Source organism: Pleurodeles waltl, chromosome 9, assembly GCF_031143425.1.
Source record: "Pleurodeles waltl isolate 20211129_DDA chromosome 9, aPleWal1.hap1.20221129, whole genome shotgun sequence".
In the NCBI taxonomy this organism is placed as follows: Eukaryota; Metazoa; Chordata; class Amphibia; order Caudata; family Salamandridae; genus Pleurodeles; species Pleurodeles waltl.
In genome coordinates this window covers 1102205471-1102221397 of record NC_090448.1, presented here as the reverse complement: position 1 = coordinate 1102221397, position 15927 = coordinate 1102205471, and the positions used below count along the sequence as shown (strand labels likewise).

The 15927-nt window shown below is 46.2% G+C and overlaps 1 protein-coding gene across 2 annotated transcripts in view; it reads left to right on the top strand.

The window, feature by feature from the left end:
• Nucleotides 1-15927, top strand: part of EXD1 (exonuclease 3'-5' domain containing 1) — a 555213-nt gene that overhangs the window by 455110 nt on the left and 84176 nt on the right. For both annotated transcript variants that reach the window (XM_069208820.1, XM_069208819.1), the window contains one exon: nt 13403-13594. In XM_069208820.1, coding sequence (XP_069064921.1) covers nt 13403-13594 — 192 coding nt within the window. The remainder of the gene's footprint in view (nt 1-13402; nt 13595-15927) is intronic.

Here is a 15927-nt window from a genome sequence, read left to right as displayed (position 1 = left end):
GAACTAGTGTTTGCCCTGAAGCAAGCTCGCTCGTCTTGCAAATGAGCTTCCCTCTTTAGCAACCAAGAAACAAAAATGAGCCAAAACTAAAATAATAGCATGTGCGAGATAAAAGAAAGCCAGTGCGTCCACACATCACGGAATCTACATTTGGCGTCATTAAACACCCTTAATTAAACCACACTGATCTAGGGGAACGGATCACATGCCTGCGAAGAGCTTAGGGGTCGAAATTGTATTAAACGTTTGGATATATAAATTCTCTTTTCGTGGTGTGAGTAAAGCCATATTGGAACACATTTGTTTATTATGTTAAGTGTTTAAGGTCTTTTTTTGTTATTGTTTAACACGTTGTTTCGATAATAATGGTGTCGTACGTGAGTTGACGTACTAGACGCGGGGGGACAGGGTTTGTCCTTCCTTAATGTTTATAGCCTCCTGACGTCGCGGCCAATCCGCATCGAGGATAGTCGTAACATCAGGGGGCGGCGCGAGGCACAGGAAGAAAGCGGAGCGCGAAGACACGACTCGGCGGTGCTCTCGCCGGCTCCTCGTGGGCCTTGTTGTTAGTGGCAGGAAAAGAATAAAGAACGGTTTGAACATAATACAGCTGCCTCGCATCCTTCATTCTTGCCACTACAAATGGCGACGAGGGTCACAGCTTCTAACATGGCCCACGAGTGAAGCCCTCCATGCCTGATGGTTCCTGATGTCAATGGGGCGCGCTGATGTCTCCCCGCCGATGACCACGTGCACTGCTCTCGGTGAGCTGATGCTGGGGAGCTCCAAGTGACCGATCTCTGACGATCCCTGCCACGTGAGGACCAGGAAGTAGGCCTGTGCCCCGGGTTTCCTGCCCACTTGTGCACACCTCATTGGATGTGGCCCGTGTACTGGTGGTCCTCGGCTGTCCGACGTGTTGGGATATCCTCCCCCGTCGCCTAGGAGACTTCCATAGTTGCTGCTGCACCTATATCTAGTGGTCTCTCCGGGAGCGGAGCCCGCTTTTCCGTCATGTCGCAGACCGGTCATATCTGCGTGCCTCCTCTCTTCCTGGACTCTCCTGGTAAGCCGTGCATGAAATGGAAGGGATGGCTGCGCGCATTTGAGAACTATATCGTCTCCATTGATGGTAAGGGGTATAGCCCAGAGCGGAAAAAGTCGCTGTTATTCGGACTGTTGGGGAAGGCGGGCGGGAGGTTTTTGATAGCTTGCCGGTTTATGTGAATGCCCCTGGGGCTACAACTCCTCTAAATGAATACCAGGAGGCTGTTAAGCGACTTGAGCTGCAGTATGCTGAGGAGTGTAACATCATGGTGGGGCGCCATAAATTTGCACTGCGGAAACAGGAGGAAGGAGAGACTATCGAAGAGTACATTGCGTGCCTACGAGTTTTGGCCCAAGACTGTGAATTTGCGGAGATGACTGATACGTACATCAGAGACCAGGTGGTGTTCTACTGCTATTCGAAGAAAGTGCAGGAACGGTTGCTTGCATGCAGGAATCCTTCACTGAAAGAAGTGATGGCCATTGCAAAGGCAGTGGAACGCTCCATGATGTCTTCTAAGGAACTGGCGAGCACTAGTCAGGCTTCAAATGTGTTCTATGTGCAGGACAGGCATAAACATGCGCCCAAGACTCCAGACAGGGCGGCGAGCGATAGAGGGGGAGGCAGGAGGTCGCTCGCTTGTTTTAGATGCGGGTCAAGGGACCACTTAGCGGACAGCAGGACCTGCCCTGCCTTGTCCAAAAGCTGTTCTAAATGCAGGAAGATGGGCCACTTTGCGGCCGTATGTAAAGCCAAGAAATACAGTACGGGCATGAGTGAGCTCGGTGAGCGAGAGTGACATGGATGCGGATGCGGACATCGTGTTGTCCATTTATGATGAGGACGGAAGAGTGAAGGGGCCCATTGGCTCCGTCATGATTGGTGCGGTTGAATTGCCATTTACGGCTGATTCTGGTTCCCCCCTTACCCTGATCTCTGATAGGACATTTGATTTGAAATGGCAGGATGTACGACTGCATGAGACGGATGCGAATCCAAAGGCCTTCGGGGAACACGACATAGTGATGAGGGGGTACTTCTGGGACTCCCTCACCTTTCGAGGGCGCACGGTGAGAACAAAGTTATATGTAGCTGAAAAAGGGAGGAGCCTTGTGGGGTGGAAGGACCTGGCGAAGCTGGGTGTGATGCTAGTCCCTGGGGCAGAAGATCCCATAGTTCTGAGAGATGATTGGGTCAATTACGTGCAGCCTGAGGATTTGCATGAAGGATTAGCTGAGGTTCTCGATGAATTTGATTCCGTGTTCGAAAACAAGGTAGGGTGTGTAAGAGGTTTTGTACATGCCATACGGTTGAAAGAGGGTGCCATACCAATTAAGCACAAGGTCAGAACGATTCCTCTTTCTGTAAGGGGCGAGCTGAAAGCTGTTCTGGATAGGCTGAAAGTGGAAGGAGTAATAGAGGAAGCAGGTGCATCAGAGTGGGTGTCCGCAATCGTGGTGTCCAAGAAGAAGAGGACAGGGGACATTCGGTTATGTGTTGACCTGCGATCCTTGAACAGAAATATCCTGGTGAATTGCCATCCTCTGCCCAACATTCAGGAGATATTATCTTCCACATCAGGATCGAGATTTTTCACCCTGATAGACCTGAAGTCCGCATACCACCAGGTATGTCTCACGGAGGATTCCAAGGAATTGACCACCTTTATTACCCCGTTTGGAGCATACCGATACGTCCGTCTTCCGTTCGGCCTTGCATCGGCCTCGGGCGTCTTCCAAAAGCTGATGGATCTTCTCTTCTGCGATATGAAGGGAGTTGAAGCCTTCCAGGACGACATTCTGATACACACGGAAGATGTGGAGGGGCACCTGGAACTGCTAGGCAGAGTGCTGGAGGTGCTAAAAGAAAGGGGGATGACGGTCTCCAAGGACAAATGCAAGTTCATGGAAGGGAAGATAGAATACCTAGGGCATGTGCTTACTCCAAATGGCATTGCGCCTAAAGATGATTTAGTGAGGGCCATACGAGATGCCCCTTGCCCAGGAGACAAGGACGCCTTACGATCGTTCCTGGGACTCAGTGAATACTATTCCAAGTTCATGCAAGGATACGCGACCACCGTGGAACCTCTAAGGAAACTGCTACGGAAGAACGAAAAGTACACGTGGGCGCAGGAACAAAGTGATGCCTTTGAATCCGTCAAACAGGCAATCGCCGCGGCTCCAATATTACAGCCTTACAACAAGGATCTCCGGAACGTAATCACGGTTGACGCTAGTGCCAAGGGCATCGGCGCAGTGTTTTGCCAATTTCAAGGGAAGAAGGAGAACACAGTGGCATTCATATCCCGATCATTGAACGAAGCAGAGAAGCACTACAGCACCATCGAGCGGGAGACGCTCGCATGCGTCTGGGCCGTGGAGAAACTGAGGAACTATCTGTGGGGCAGGGAGTTTGAACTGGTCACTGACCACAAACCCTTGATATACGTGATGGACGGGGAAGGACGTGGCAATGGCAAAGCCAGCTCGAGGCTCCTACGTTTACTGTCCAAGTTGCAAGAATATCACTTCAACATCAGACACATCAAGGGTGGCCTCAACTGCAGGGCGGATTGCCTATCGCGCATACCAGTCACGGGTGAGGAGGACGCTTCCCTGGATGACACGGAATGCGTGGTGGCAATGGTTGACGCTACAGCCATGTGCGAGGGATCTATATCGGAGGAAGAGTGGTTGACGGCTCAGGAGAAGGACATGACTATTCGAAGGGTGATGGACCACATGACGTCTCGTTCGCCCCCGGTCCGGAACTTGCACGGAGCACTCAGGAGTTTCCAACAGGTCAGCTCAGAACTCACCATTGAGGGCGGCTTTGTGAAGAGACACGAGCTGTTTGTACCTCTGGAAAGTTTGAGAGACAAGTTAATCAGGATTGCCCATAAGGGTCACCCGGGCAGTACCGCTACAAAAAATCTCCTCCAACAGTACTACTGGTGGCCAGGGATGTGCAGCGACGTCTGCAGCTTCATTGATCGGTGCGGACCGTGCTTAAGGGCCGACAAGCATTGGAAGACGGCAAAAGGGGAGCTGCAACTGGTGGACATTCCTGCCGGCCCATGGAACAAGATTGCCATTGATTTCGCGGGCCCATTCACACTGCTACCAGACGAGTGTAGACATCTCATCGTCCTCACGGATTACTTCTCCAAATGGATTCACTACAAGTTCGTCAGGGAAGTTACCACTGAACGAGTGATCAAGGCATTGAAGAAAATTTTCGCGATTGAGGGGCAGCCAAAGATCATGGTTTCCGACAATGGCACCCAGCTAGTGTCCAGGCAGATGACGGATTTTCTGTCCAGGTTAGGGATTAAGCAGGAGAAGACCCCGCTGTACAGCCCGAAGAGCAATGGGCAGGTTGAGCGGATGAATAGGTTCCTCAAAGAGGGCGTGCAACAGGCAGTCGCTTCCAATATGGATGTGAAAGCGTTTCTAGCGGACAAAGTACACACTTTTCATAACACGCCCAGTGAAGTTACGGGACACACTCCATTCTACTTGATGAGAGGGAGAAGATGCATGAGTGAGCTTACCCCCAAATTCAATAAGTGGTATGACATGAGGGAGGAAAGTGAAGGGGCATCTGATGAGAGATTGAGAGTCAAAGAAAGAATAATGGCTAAACAGGAAAGCAACAAGCGGTATGCTGACAATGTGAATAGAGCCAAAACTAAAAATATAGTGAAGGGGGATTGGGTATTGGTGAAGAAACCTAACAAGGTAATGAAAGGAGAGTCTGTGTTTCAAACCCCTGTACGGGTGCAAGGAGTGACAAGAGGGGCAGTCTGTCTGGAAGGAAGGGGATGGCGAAGCAAGGACGACATCATCAGGCTCAAGGCTGGTCAGGAGGAAATCATCATGAGAGGTAGTCGTGCGTGTGGGGCCGAAAGCACGGACGATGAGGATGAGTGGCAAGGTCGTGGAGCCAGGGATGTAGTCAGTAGTGATGAGGAGTGTGTGAATACGTCTCCTAGGCGAGAGCGAATCGGGCATGGAAGTGCAGAGCGGTGTGAGAAAGCATGGCGCGGCTTGACGGATGTCGAAGGACAGAATGGTAGCAGGCCCGAACCTGCGAAGAGCGACAGTCACAACGTGATGAGTTCTGATCAAGAGGATGCATGCGCCGTCAGGGTGGGTTCACCCCAGTATAATACTCCTAGTAGGCCAATGAGGCATATCCGAGCTCCCAAGAGGTTCGAAGATTTTGTTATGAGATGAAGCTCCATAAGTTCTTGTTCTGTTAAAAGGGGAGATGTCGTACGTGAGTTGACGTACTAGACGCTGGGGCCAGGGTTTGTCCTTCCTTAATGTTTATAGCCTCCTGACGTCGCGGCCAATCCGCATCGAGGATAGTCGTAACGTCGGGAGGCGTCGCGAGGCACAGGAAGAAAGCGGTGCGCGAAGTCGCGACTCGGCGGTGCTCTCGCCGGCTCCTCGTGGGCCTTGTTGTTAGTGGCAGGAAAAGAATAAAGAACGGTTTGAACATAATACAGCTGCCTCGCATCCTTCATTCTTGCCACTACAAATGGCCATGATAGAATGCCATGTGATCGGTGACTATGGCTGCGGACATGATATTACAAGTTGCCAGAAAGGCTGATCGAGTGTATGGCGGGCCAGAAAAGGAGTATGAAAAATAATGCGTGCAAAGGTAATTTTTTTTTTTTTTTTTTTTTAATGTTAGAACGTTGATTTTTATTGCGGCAAAGCAGATGCAGTTCCGAGTTTCAACGTGTTTATGCCCATTTTAAATAAGTTGCCTTGATGCTGAAACATTTTCTAAAATGTATCGTGCGTAAATTTCTTGAGTAAGACCCAAATCTGCTGCCAATTGATCTTGTACGCAAGCTGAAACAGTGGGACAGCCTGATAACCAGGGTCAGCCCGTCGGGTCTACCCCGCTTCAATTAACATTCACACACCCACCTCATTGTTTGTTTTTCGGCCCTTTCTACGCAGCGTACCGTGAATGTGCCAGCACCGTGCGTCTGGGGCTACGCTGATCCTTAAGGGTAGGATGCAAAGCTTGCTACATGTTAACGGGTTGCTGAATGGGCCAGATGAGATAAAATAGTTTTTGTTTTTTCACCAGAATGCACGATTATCTCTAAGCAAATCTTCAAAATAGAACAGAATACTTTATCGTGTGGTCTTTTGTCTCGTTTTCTGTTTTCTCTCTCTCCTCATTTCTATTCATATCACATTTTATATAATTTAATGCACTTATCCTATCCAGAAATCTGTCTACACGATGTCCTGGGTAGTTTTGGCATAAAAATATAGTTTCTAGTATATTGGTCTCTTACGCTGGCTTTGCATTTAATCTTAATGTAATAATGCACAGTGTTATACCTGTGTTCTAATTATAAACCTATTCTTTATTTGGCATGTTGTATATATTAATGCCTGGAAAATGAATAGTTTTTATAAATAAAACGAGCAGCTTTTAGCACAAGAAGACAAACTGTGATTCGTTATACCTTTTATTGTTTATTATTGCTGCTGTAATTGCTTTTTTTAAAACCCCTTTTTATTGAAAATACTCATCGTACAGTATGTACGAACAGTACATGCAGATTTTACATGTCTTACACAGTCATAAGGAATACATTTTCCAAGGGTGGTAAGTATTTGTACACAGAAAGGAGGGCGCGTTTACATCCTGTGCCAGTGTACCATATTGACCACACTGGCAGTGTAATATGGATGCCATATATCTCCCACTCCCAACCCACCCTTACACTAATCAGTATTTTTACCACTTCTTTGGGTTGCCCCTGCTTTGATAAACTATCTGTTCTGCCCTCTGACAACAATTGAGGTCGAATTTCCAATCTTCAAGAGAAGGTGTTGTCGCCCTACCCAACGCACGCTCTCTATTGCGTTTGGCCACTCCAGCTGCTAGCACTAGCCAAAGCTTATGGTATCTGGGCCAAGTGCCCTGTGATCATCAAGAGAAGCCACTTAGCACTCATGGGAACTTCCAGGGACAGGAGCCGGGACATTGTTGTGGTAACCCTCCCCCCCCATATTCCTGTATCATCAGATAGTCTCATAAGATATAGAAAAATTTGCTCTATAGGCTGCAACCCTGAAGGCAGTGTCATCTCTGTTTTGCCCATCTTATGTAATGTGGTTCTCGAGTGGTAGGATTTATGTAGAATTTGAAGTTGCGCAAGCCTGAATCCGTCCCCAATTGCTATGTCCTGTGGGCTTTGTATAGAGTCCATCCACTCATCTATGCCATCGAGGTCTGCAGACCAAGAGTCCCTCAAAGTTCTCAACAGATCAGGGGCGTTGTTAACTAGCTTTCGGTATATCCTAGAAATCCCTTTTTCAGGTATGGGTTTCGTTAACAGCCAGTCTTCCATGGACAATGTATCCAGTAGTTGTTCGCCCTCTAGGATATGTTTTCGGAGAGCATGGCCTAATTGGAGGTATCGATAATGCTCTGTTGTGGCCAGTTTGTATTCCTGCTTAAGGGTCTTGAAATGTATCCCGGCCTGGTCTCTCCTTATATCTCCCAAAGGTTTGATGCCTGTTCGCTCCCACGTCGAGAATCCCTTTAGGCTCCCTACATCATGAAGTAGGTCATTACCCTATAGTGGTTTCAGGCTAGTGAGTTTGTCCTTCTGCTCCAGATAAACCATGGCCTCTCTCCAAGCTTTAACCACCATTTGAGTGTGCGGTGGGAGGTTGCGTTCCCTTCTCTTGCAATATAGGATCGACTCATGTTCCTGTGCCCCATTGCATCACTATCCATTCGGTGTGGTGACTCCTGCCTATGTGAGAGCACACAGCCGATTATCACTGAGGTCTGTGTCACCCAGTAATACTGCAGAATATTGGGGACTGTCAGTCCTCCATCAAAGGCACCTCGTTGCATCTTAACCAGTGCAGTATGAAGGGTGCTGCCATTCCATGGCAAGAGCCTGACTTAAAGTTCAATCTTCCGGAAAAGATCTGGTGGAAACTGTAACAGCATGTTTTGTTACACATATAACAAGCGTGAGAGGGCCATCTTATACAGAGTTGCCCTGCCCATTAAGGACAGTGGTAGAGTCCACCAATGCACCATGTCACTGCACTGTCGCTCCAGTTCCGGAAAGACATTTTTTGCGAATAACTTCCTGTGGGTCCCAGGTAATATTGATCCACAAGTACTGAAACCCCTTTGTCACCACTGGCCAATCTATAGTCGAATGGGAGTCTTGGTGTCTACCCGACTCAAGAAAAAACACCGACTTGGTCCAGTTGAACAGTAGCCGAGTGACTATTGAAAATATGGAAGACCTACATCAGCCTGGTGAAAGAGTGAAAGGGTTGGATGACATATAATAGCATATCGGCATAAAAGGGGATTCGTTCCTCCCAGGCTGCACTTTCTCTTCTCCCCCATATCAACGGGTCTTGGCGGATCCACCCCACTAGCGGCTCGAGTGCCAGTGCCAAGATCATGGGAGAGAGGAGGCATCCCTAACTAATTCATTTATGTAGAGTGAAGACACAAGATGTTGCCTAATTCACCCGTTCTCTGGCTAGGGTTGTCTGTTATGGCAGTCTGACCCTTTAACAGAACATTGGCCCAAAGCCCGATCTTGCTAGTACGGCGAGTATGTAGGGCCATTCAAGGCTGTCGAATGCCATTTTGACATCTAGTGATAGCACCACTGCCTGTCCCAATTGCGACGCTCTGGCCATATGGAGCACTCCATAGAGGCGTCTCAAGTTAAGGCTCCTTTGGGGCATGAAGCCCAACTGATCTGGGTGTACAACTGAGATTATGACCTTGCCCAATCGGATTTCCAGTACCTTTGCCAAGACTTGTTCCTCTATGTTCACCAAGGATATAGGTTTGTAAAAGCTGCAATCTAGCTGCGACTTGCCTTTTTTTGAGTATGACTGATATTGTGGTATTCACTGATCCATTGGGAAACATCCCTCTTCCTTTGCTGCCTGGAACATAGCCAGCATGGGTTTAGCAATTTTATTTGCCCTCCACTTGTATAATTCTACTGGTTGCCCATTATGCTCTGTTGCTTTTTCTGATTGGAGGCCACTGATTGCTGTAGTAACCTGTGCATCTGTCAGGTCTGGCTCTAGCAGCTTCCTTTCCTCCCCCGTTACTGTCTGTAAAGTGATGTCCTTCAAAAGGACTGCATAGTCCGTTTCTGTCATATCTGTCACAGGCTTGTACAGGTCCTCATTATAGGCTGTAAAAGTGTCAGTAATTGTGGCGCCCACTGTCTGTAGCACATTGGGCTTATCTAGGATGGCATGCACCCAGGAGTGTTCCTTATCTCTTTTTTGCCAACCAGGCCATCAGTTTGCTACCTTTATTCCCCATGTCATACAATAGATGTTGTGCATTGCCAAAGCATGGCTGTGTACCCTATTTGCTGCTATCGTTCTAAGATCTTGTTGTCTCAGGGTTAGCTGATGGTGGAGGTCTGTTGTTGTCTTTGTCCAGTATTGCAGTGTCCCTTTCTGTGGCCTCACATTCTAGCTTACCTTGTTTTTTCTTGCCTCCTATCAAGGCTTGAGCCTGTCCTCTCACTTAAGTCTGAAATACCCCCCATAGTGTGGAGGAGGATGCCACTGTCCCTTTATTCTCCTGAAAGTAAATCTCTGCACCTTTCCTAAGCTTTTCCTTTATGTTCTCATCCCGGAAGTACCATAGGTCAATTCGTCTAGTAGGAGGACACTTATGTCTGGCAGTGTAGTAGCATGTAGTCTAGGCGGTATGTATACTGAACAAATATTTAGGAGATTGCCCGCCACGTACCCGTTCGGGCCAAAAAAGCAGCCCTGAGGGTCATGCTATATGCGATGGAGGATAAATGGTACTGCCTTCTTGAGAAGGATACCCATACCTCTTGCATCAGTGGTATATTCTGAGTTTTTTTTTCCTATCAATTCTGGACAAAAGCTAATAATTTTAAGAAGCAAATGTACCAGAGCAGAGTTGTTCAACTAAGATCCACGTGGGCCAGAATGAGCCAGATTTTCATGATATTCTCATTGGCTAATTTTATTGAAATCAATCTAAATGGAACTCATTTACATGGTCATTGGTAATCCTGAACTTTTGCTGTACATCCGACCCTCCTAGCCCTATTAACACCCATGTATTCGAGAATATGGAGTTACACTTTCTAATGTTTTCACTTGGGTTCAGAGGGCAAGAGAATGTTTTCAACTCCATGTGACCATAGGAAATTTGAAGATGTTGAATACAGAGCAAGTTGCTGGAGAGGTTGAGATCATGAAGTCATGATTGAAAATCTTCTTGTTCAGAGCTCTTTGATGAAACAAAAATCAACAAGAGGGAGCAGTGATGTGTTTTTTGAGGTATATTCAGGAGTGGAATTTGAAGGAACAGCTGGTATAGCACAAAAGTTGTGTAAGGCATCATGTGGTAATACCAGACTGTGCGGAACTTGGTGTATTCTATGGTATGATTGTGCAACTGCACCTTTTGTTACACTTACCGACCACTTTAGGAGCCTTTGGATTTTTTTTTTGTTTCAAGCTCTCAGCAGAAGCATGAGTATCTGTGGCTCTTTACAGCAATGCTTACGCAGATGAACAAGTGTAAACCATTTAAACAGAACCAAAACAAGTGAAGAAGAAATTGACATGACACTCAAGAAATCCAGCACCAATCTAAAAAATATCAAGTATTTTATACAAATTTAGACACTAGAACGGAAAAAGGCCCATCGGAGGGTTCCAGAGATATAGATTTAAGAAGCAATAATATGTCAAAGCAATTCTAACTCATCAAGCAAGCCTTGGCATAGTCAACAATTTGGACACTTAGAAACTTTTTAAAGGAAAACTTGGTTAGGTATCGGTGCCGTTGGTTAGAAGTACTTACGGGCGACCAACTCCAATGCCTGCATGGGTAGCCTGCTGGTCGTTCACCAATTCTACAATATGATCACTAGCCCAGAGTTTGCGCAGCAGTCAAGCCAGAGTCTTACCCACCCTATCACCTTCACCATAGTGCTGAGATACTGTCTCCCACCCAAGAAAGTGTCTTTCTATGTGCAGCCTCACCATACTCAGATATTTTTCTTCAAATGTCCGACTCTATGCACCCAAGCTCCCTGTGGAGCATCTGAAGTACATCTGCCTGCTTGGCAATGCAGACACCTTGAATCACAACCTTGAACGCTTCCCAAAGCGTTAGACGGAGATTTAACAGTGTGTGTAGTGGGTGTTCAAAACTCTTCTCTAACAACTTGGGACCTGATTTAGATTTTGGCAGACAGGTAATTCTGTGACAGACATCTCTTCCGGCAAAATATAAATCCCATTATTTTCTGTGGGATTTAGATTTTGACAGACAGAATATCCATCACCATTGTGATTGAGTAACCTGTCTGCCGAAATCTAAATCAGGCCCTTGGTCTCCAAGTGCTTTAGACAACAGCTTCTTCGCTTACTCATAATGGAAGGAGAGCTCAGTGTCTGCCTTATTGTCCATAGTGACTGGTGTTCTGACTAGCACGGGGTCACTTCTCAGTGCCATTCTGCAGTCCCCACAGCAGAATATCCTTTTGCCTGCACTCTTAAGGTCACACTGCCTCATTTGGTCACTCACAGGGCACTCATGGGGCGGCAGAAGGCTGCCCTCCAATGATGGTTACTACTCTGCAGGCCAAGTCTTTGGAAGTCCCAAGTGAGCCCTTCCCATTAAGGGTCCCCCATGAGGTCCATTCCTCTACTGATCCTAACCTGGTGCAAGGGAGCCAGCGCCTCTGGCCCTGGAGCTGTGAATCCAGAGTGCCGTTCAGTCCAAGTCCACTGTGCTTCAGCACTCTAGAAAGGGGTCCGGTCTTCTTCAGTCCTGTGGAATCCATATTCCCTCTCTTCCATCTCCTGTTTAAGGTGGGATGGAATGTTTTAGAAGGTATGCACTGCTGCCCAATCCAAGGATGACCCATCACGCCACTCCAGTCCCAACCCTCCCGCACAGAATTTTGGGGCATTCCAGTAAGGTGACTTGAAGTGTTCTATTAAAAGACCTCTCTTTGAGCATTAAACCATGCCTCAAACTGTCACAGCTGCCAGGTCCCTTCATCCAAATATTCAAAGTGGAGTGTTAGACCTGATACTCTTGGTTGGTAGTCCCCCAGAACTTTTGTCTTCACCCCTTCTATTTTCCTACATTTGTTTTTGTTGGCCTTCAGACTCCGCACATTAGCACTGGTCAGCAGTAGTAAAGGGCAATCTCACTAAAACATGGTACACCAGGCTTTCACCTAATTGGTACCTTTAATTTACCTGTACGTCCCTAGAAACTGGTACCACCTGTACCCAGGACCTATACATTGAATGCTCCTAGTGGGCCCTTAGCACTGTTCCACTCACTAAAGTAGCCTTCTAAAACATGTATTTTGATTTGATGGACTTAGTCTGTTATATGGGTCTAAAAAGAATGATGCTTGCCTAAGATGAATGATGGAGATAAAAGATAGTATTAATGTTTTAGCACCAGAGTAGTTATGCACCATATTGATTCTCAATGCCAAAACGGCCCTTTGCAAATTGTGCCAAAATGAGGATAGGTGAGGAAGACTAAGTTATGCCCACAATTATAGACCTTTAAATAAGACCAATGCTACTAGTAATGGCTCATTGTATACTTAAACCATATTAGCATTTATGAAGAGGATGGAGAGATGTGTTTCTGTTTTGTGAGTGGGTGGAATGATAGGCATTGTGCTAATAGGGCAGTACACTCTGCTTCAGGATGCCAGAAGGTAATGGTATGGCACTTACTATGGCTTTGTTGCCAAGGTGCAGGATATATAGTGCATCTTAAGGAGTCTGAGGAATGTACGTAACCTCAAATGAGAAGAGCCATGTACTGTGGAGACAAGTATAGGCATTTCAGAATTTTAACAGACTGCAGTACCTGAGGAAAAGGTAACACAAGATGTGCACAGTTAAGAAGGTCTGAAAAGAAAATGTCTAGAATAGGGTTTGAATTACTTGATGCAGGCAAACAGCCAGACATAAAAGCTTGAAAGGAGTATTATGTAGGCTCTGAGAAAAGGGAATATAACTATTTCCCGGGAGTGGTGTGAGATGACTAGTTAGGCTGCCAAATTCTAAATGCTCCTGAGGCATATTATGAAGTGAATGTTGGGAAGGAGTCATTTTAAAAGACAGGAAAACCGAGAAATGTTCCCTGTGGTTGCACAAATAGTCTAAAGAAGGCACTGAGTAACTGATTAAATGGCCTTCTACAAGGTGGCAGGATTTCAGGACCCATGCTTGCAGGTTGGTAACTTGTTACTTTGATCTTTGTTTTTCCCAGGATGAACAAGACATTTGGTTTGTACGCCCACCACCACCACGTTTGCTGAAGGCGCTAGCACAGAATGTTGCGTATTTGCTTCCTTTGAGATCAGTTCTAATGGATGAAATGATGTCGGACTACACATCCTTGGTTGATACCTATCTCAGCTCGTATCGTGATGGGGAATCAAACCTGCTTCCCACCACAGCGGTAAGACAAATATTTCCTCTTAGGGGCAGAAAACAGTTTCATTCTGGATTTCAACCTAATGATTCACACTGGCGCGTAGGTTCTCATTATGCTAATGAGGCTATTGGATTTGGGAGACAGGATCACATGTATTGTGGCTACTAAGTAGAATTCCACACCACATGACGCATGTCGACCGAATCCGGGTTCTCCGGCTAACTAGCAGCGCCTCATATTGAGCCGAGGTAATTGTGGCAACCGGGTGCGTGACAAGATGACTCCTAGGGGAATAATGGTCGATCAGATCCCATCCCTTTCTCTCAGTTACCAAAAGTCTCATGCAGGCAAAGACGACCGAGGCAGAATATAGTTCAAAAATAATTTATTGAAGTAACTGCATCTTAGATAAAAAGGTGTGTATTGCAATAACTCGGATGATGAAACACCATAAAAGCAAACAGGTAACTAACAGAGTAAAACACAAGAATAATCCTACCATACTGTCACTAGGAGTGATGCATATATTTCTCCTACCTACACTGAGCACAGAGTAATAAGCCTAATCTGCCCTCTGGATTTTCCCCCTGGGGGTACACCATCCCTCATGCCTGGAGAAAGAAGCCTGTAGTCTAGGGAGGCACCGTCCCCATGTGGATCAGGGGTTTGGCCGTCAGGGCAAGTATGAGCAGCGAAGCAATCAGCATACAGTCATGTTCATCTGACTGGAATCTCCCTCTAACGTGTCCGGGTCAAAGGTGTATTTTTATAATAAAACAGTTGACATTCTAAGAAATAGTCCCCACGTATGAGTGTGTATTTTCTGTGAATGTTGGAGAGACAGCATGCCACGTTTGTCTGCAACCCAAACTTACTGTAGCCTTGGAGAAAACACAAAGTGAAATAAATGTCCCACTAAGAACGTAATGCTTTCCTAGGCGAAAGTACAATGAGATGAAGAAAATAAAACAGCATCACAAATGTTGCTATTGCTAGAAAAATATAGCAATGCCGAATAAAATGTAAAACATGGCTAAAATAGCTATTCAACAACACCACCCTCACCCCACCAAAATATAAACTATGTAATAAATAGAATTGCCATTCTGTTTTAAAATTAGCATTGGATTTTTGCAGTTTTTGTTTTAAGCACTGTCTCTGTCAATGGCTGAGTCCATACAGAATACACACAGCTGTTTGTGAAGTTGCGAGACAGACCAAAAGCTTCAAAGTCCACATATGATCAACAACCCCCTACTCAATTACCCCCACACTCAAGAGTCTGTCCAATAAGTGCACAAAGGCTTGGTCATTGGTACGTCCGATTTGAAGTGCAAGACATTCTGTACCTGGCACATTCGGTATAAGCAAACTGTTTTTATACTAAGTCGGCTCAACCAGGTCTTGCGGCCATCTCTCACTGCAGAACTCTAGAGGATCGTCCAATGTACTCGGTTCAACCTGCTACAGAAATTGTCATGACGTGTGCCTATGATACACAGTTAATTTTCCGTTTTTGAAGACCATTCTACGGAATTATCCTCTAACATGCCCCAGTCTTCCAGGCTGGAGGTTTCAATGGCTGCAAATGTTTTAACAGTAATCTCAAAGTCTGAATCCCTTCCCAGTGGTAACAATATCAGTTCATGGGGGAGCCCCCTATTGCCTCCACTCCCCACCCCACCAGACTAAGTTAGTATTTTTCATGCACAAGGTGCAGCACGTTTGGGATACCTTTCTATGGTGAATGTAACCACCTGTAATTTATGTGAATGTTGAACACTAGGCACGTTCCCCATTGAAGGCCTTATTTAGAGTTTGGCAGACAGTTTACACTATCTGTCTTATTACAAGGGCATTATATACTGTGGCACATGTAATGAGGTGGACCTGTTACATTTGTGAGGAGTTACCTGTTCGCCAAACTCTAAATCAGTCCCCAAGACCTTTGTTTACAGTGTTTTCAGTGTAACAGTTGTTTTTACAAGACCCCCCCACCCCCCCCAATAAATATACTAATGATCAGGAAAGTTCTCAAAGGTCTATTGCTAATGTTTCCACCAGTGAGGAGGCCAGTACCAAGGTGGAACTCGAATGTGGCACTGGATTACCACTTGCAGTAGTACTTTGATCCTAACCTATACATAGCTGATATCAAGTTTTCACTTGAAATGCGGCCTTCTTGCTAGTTATCACCTTGAATGGGGTGAGGAATATTCAGTGATTCTACAGCGTGCAATTATAATCTTTTTATTTCTATCAAGGTTTGCTTCTGAAACACTTGCTGTTCACACATCTCAACCAATTGATATAAGTCAAGGGCAGAGATTAGCTCTGCACATGCAGGACATCTAGAG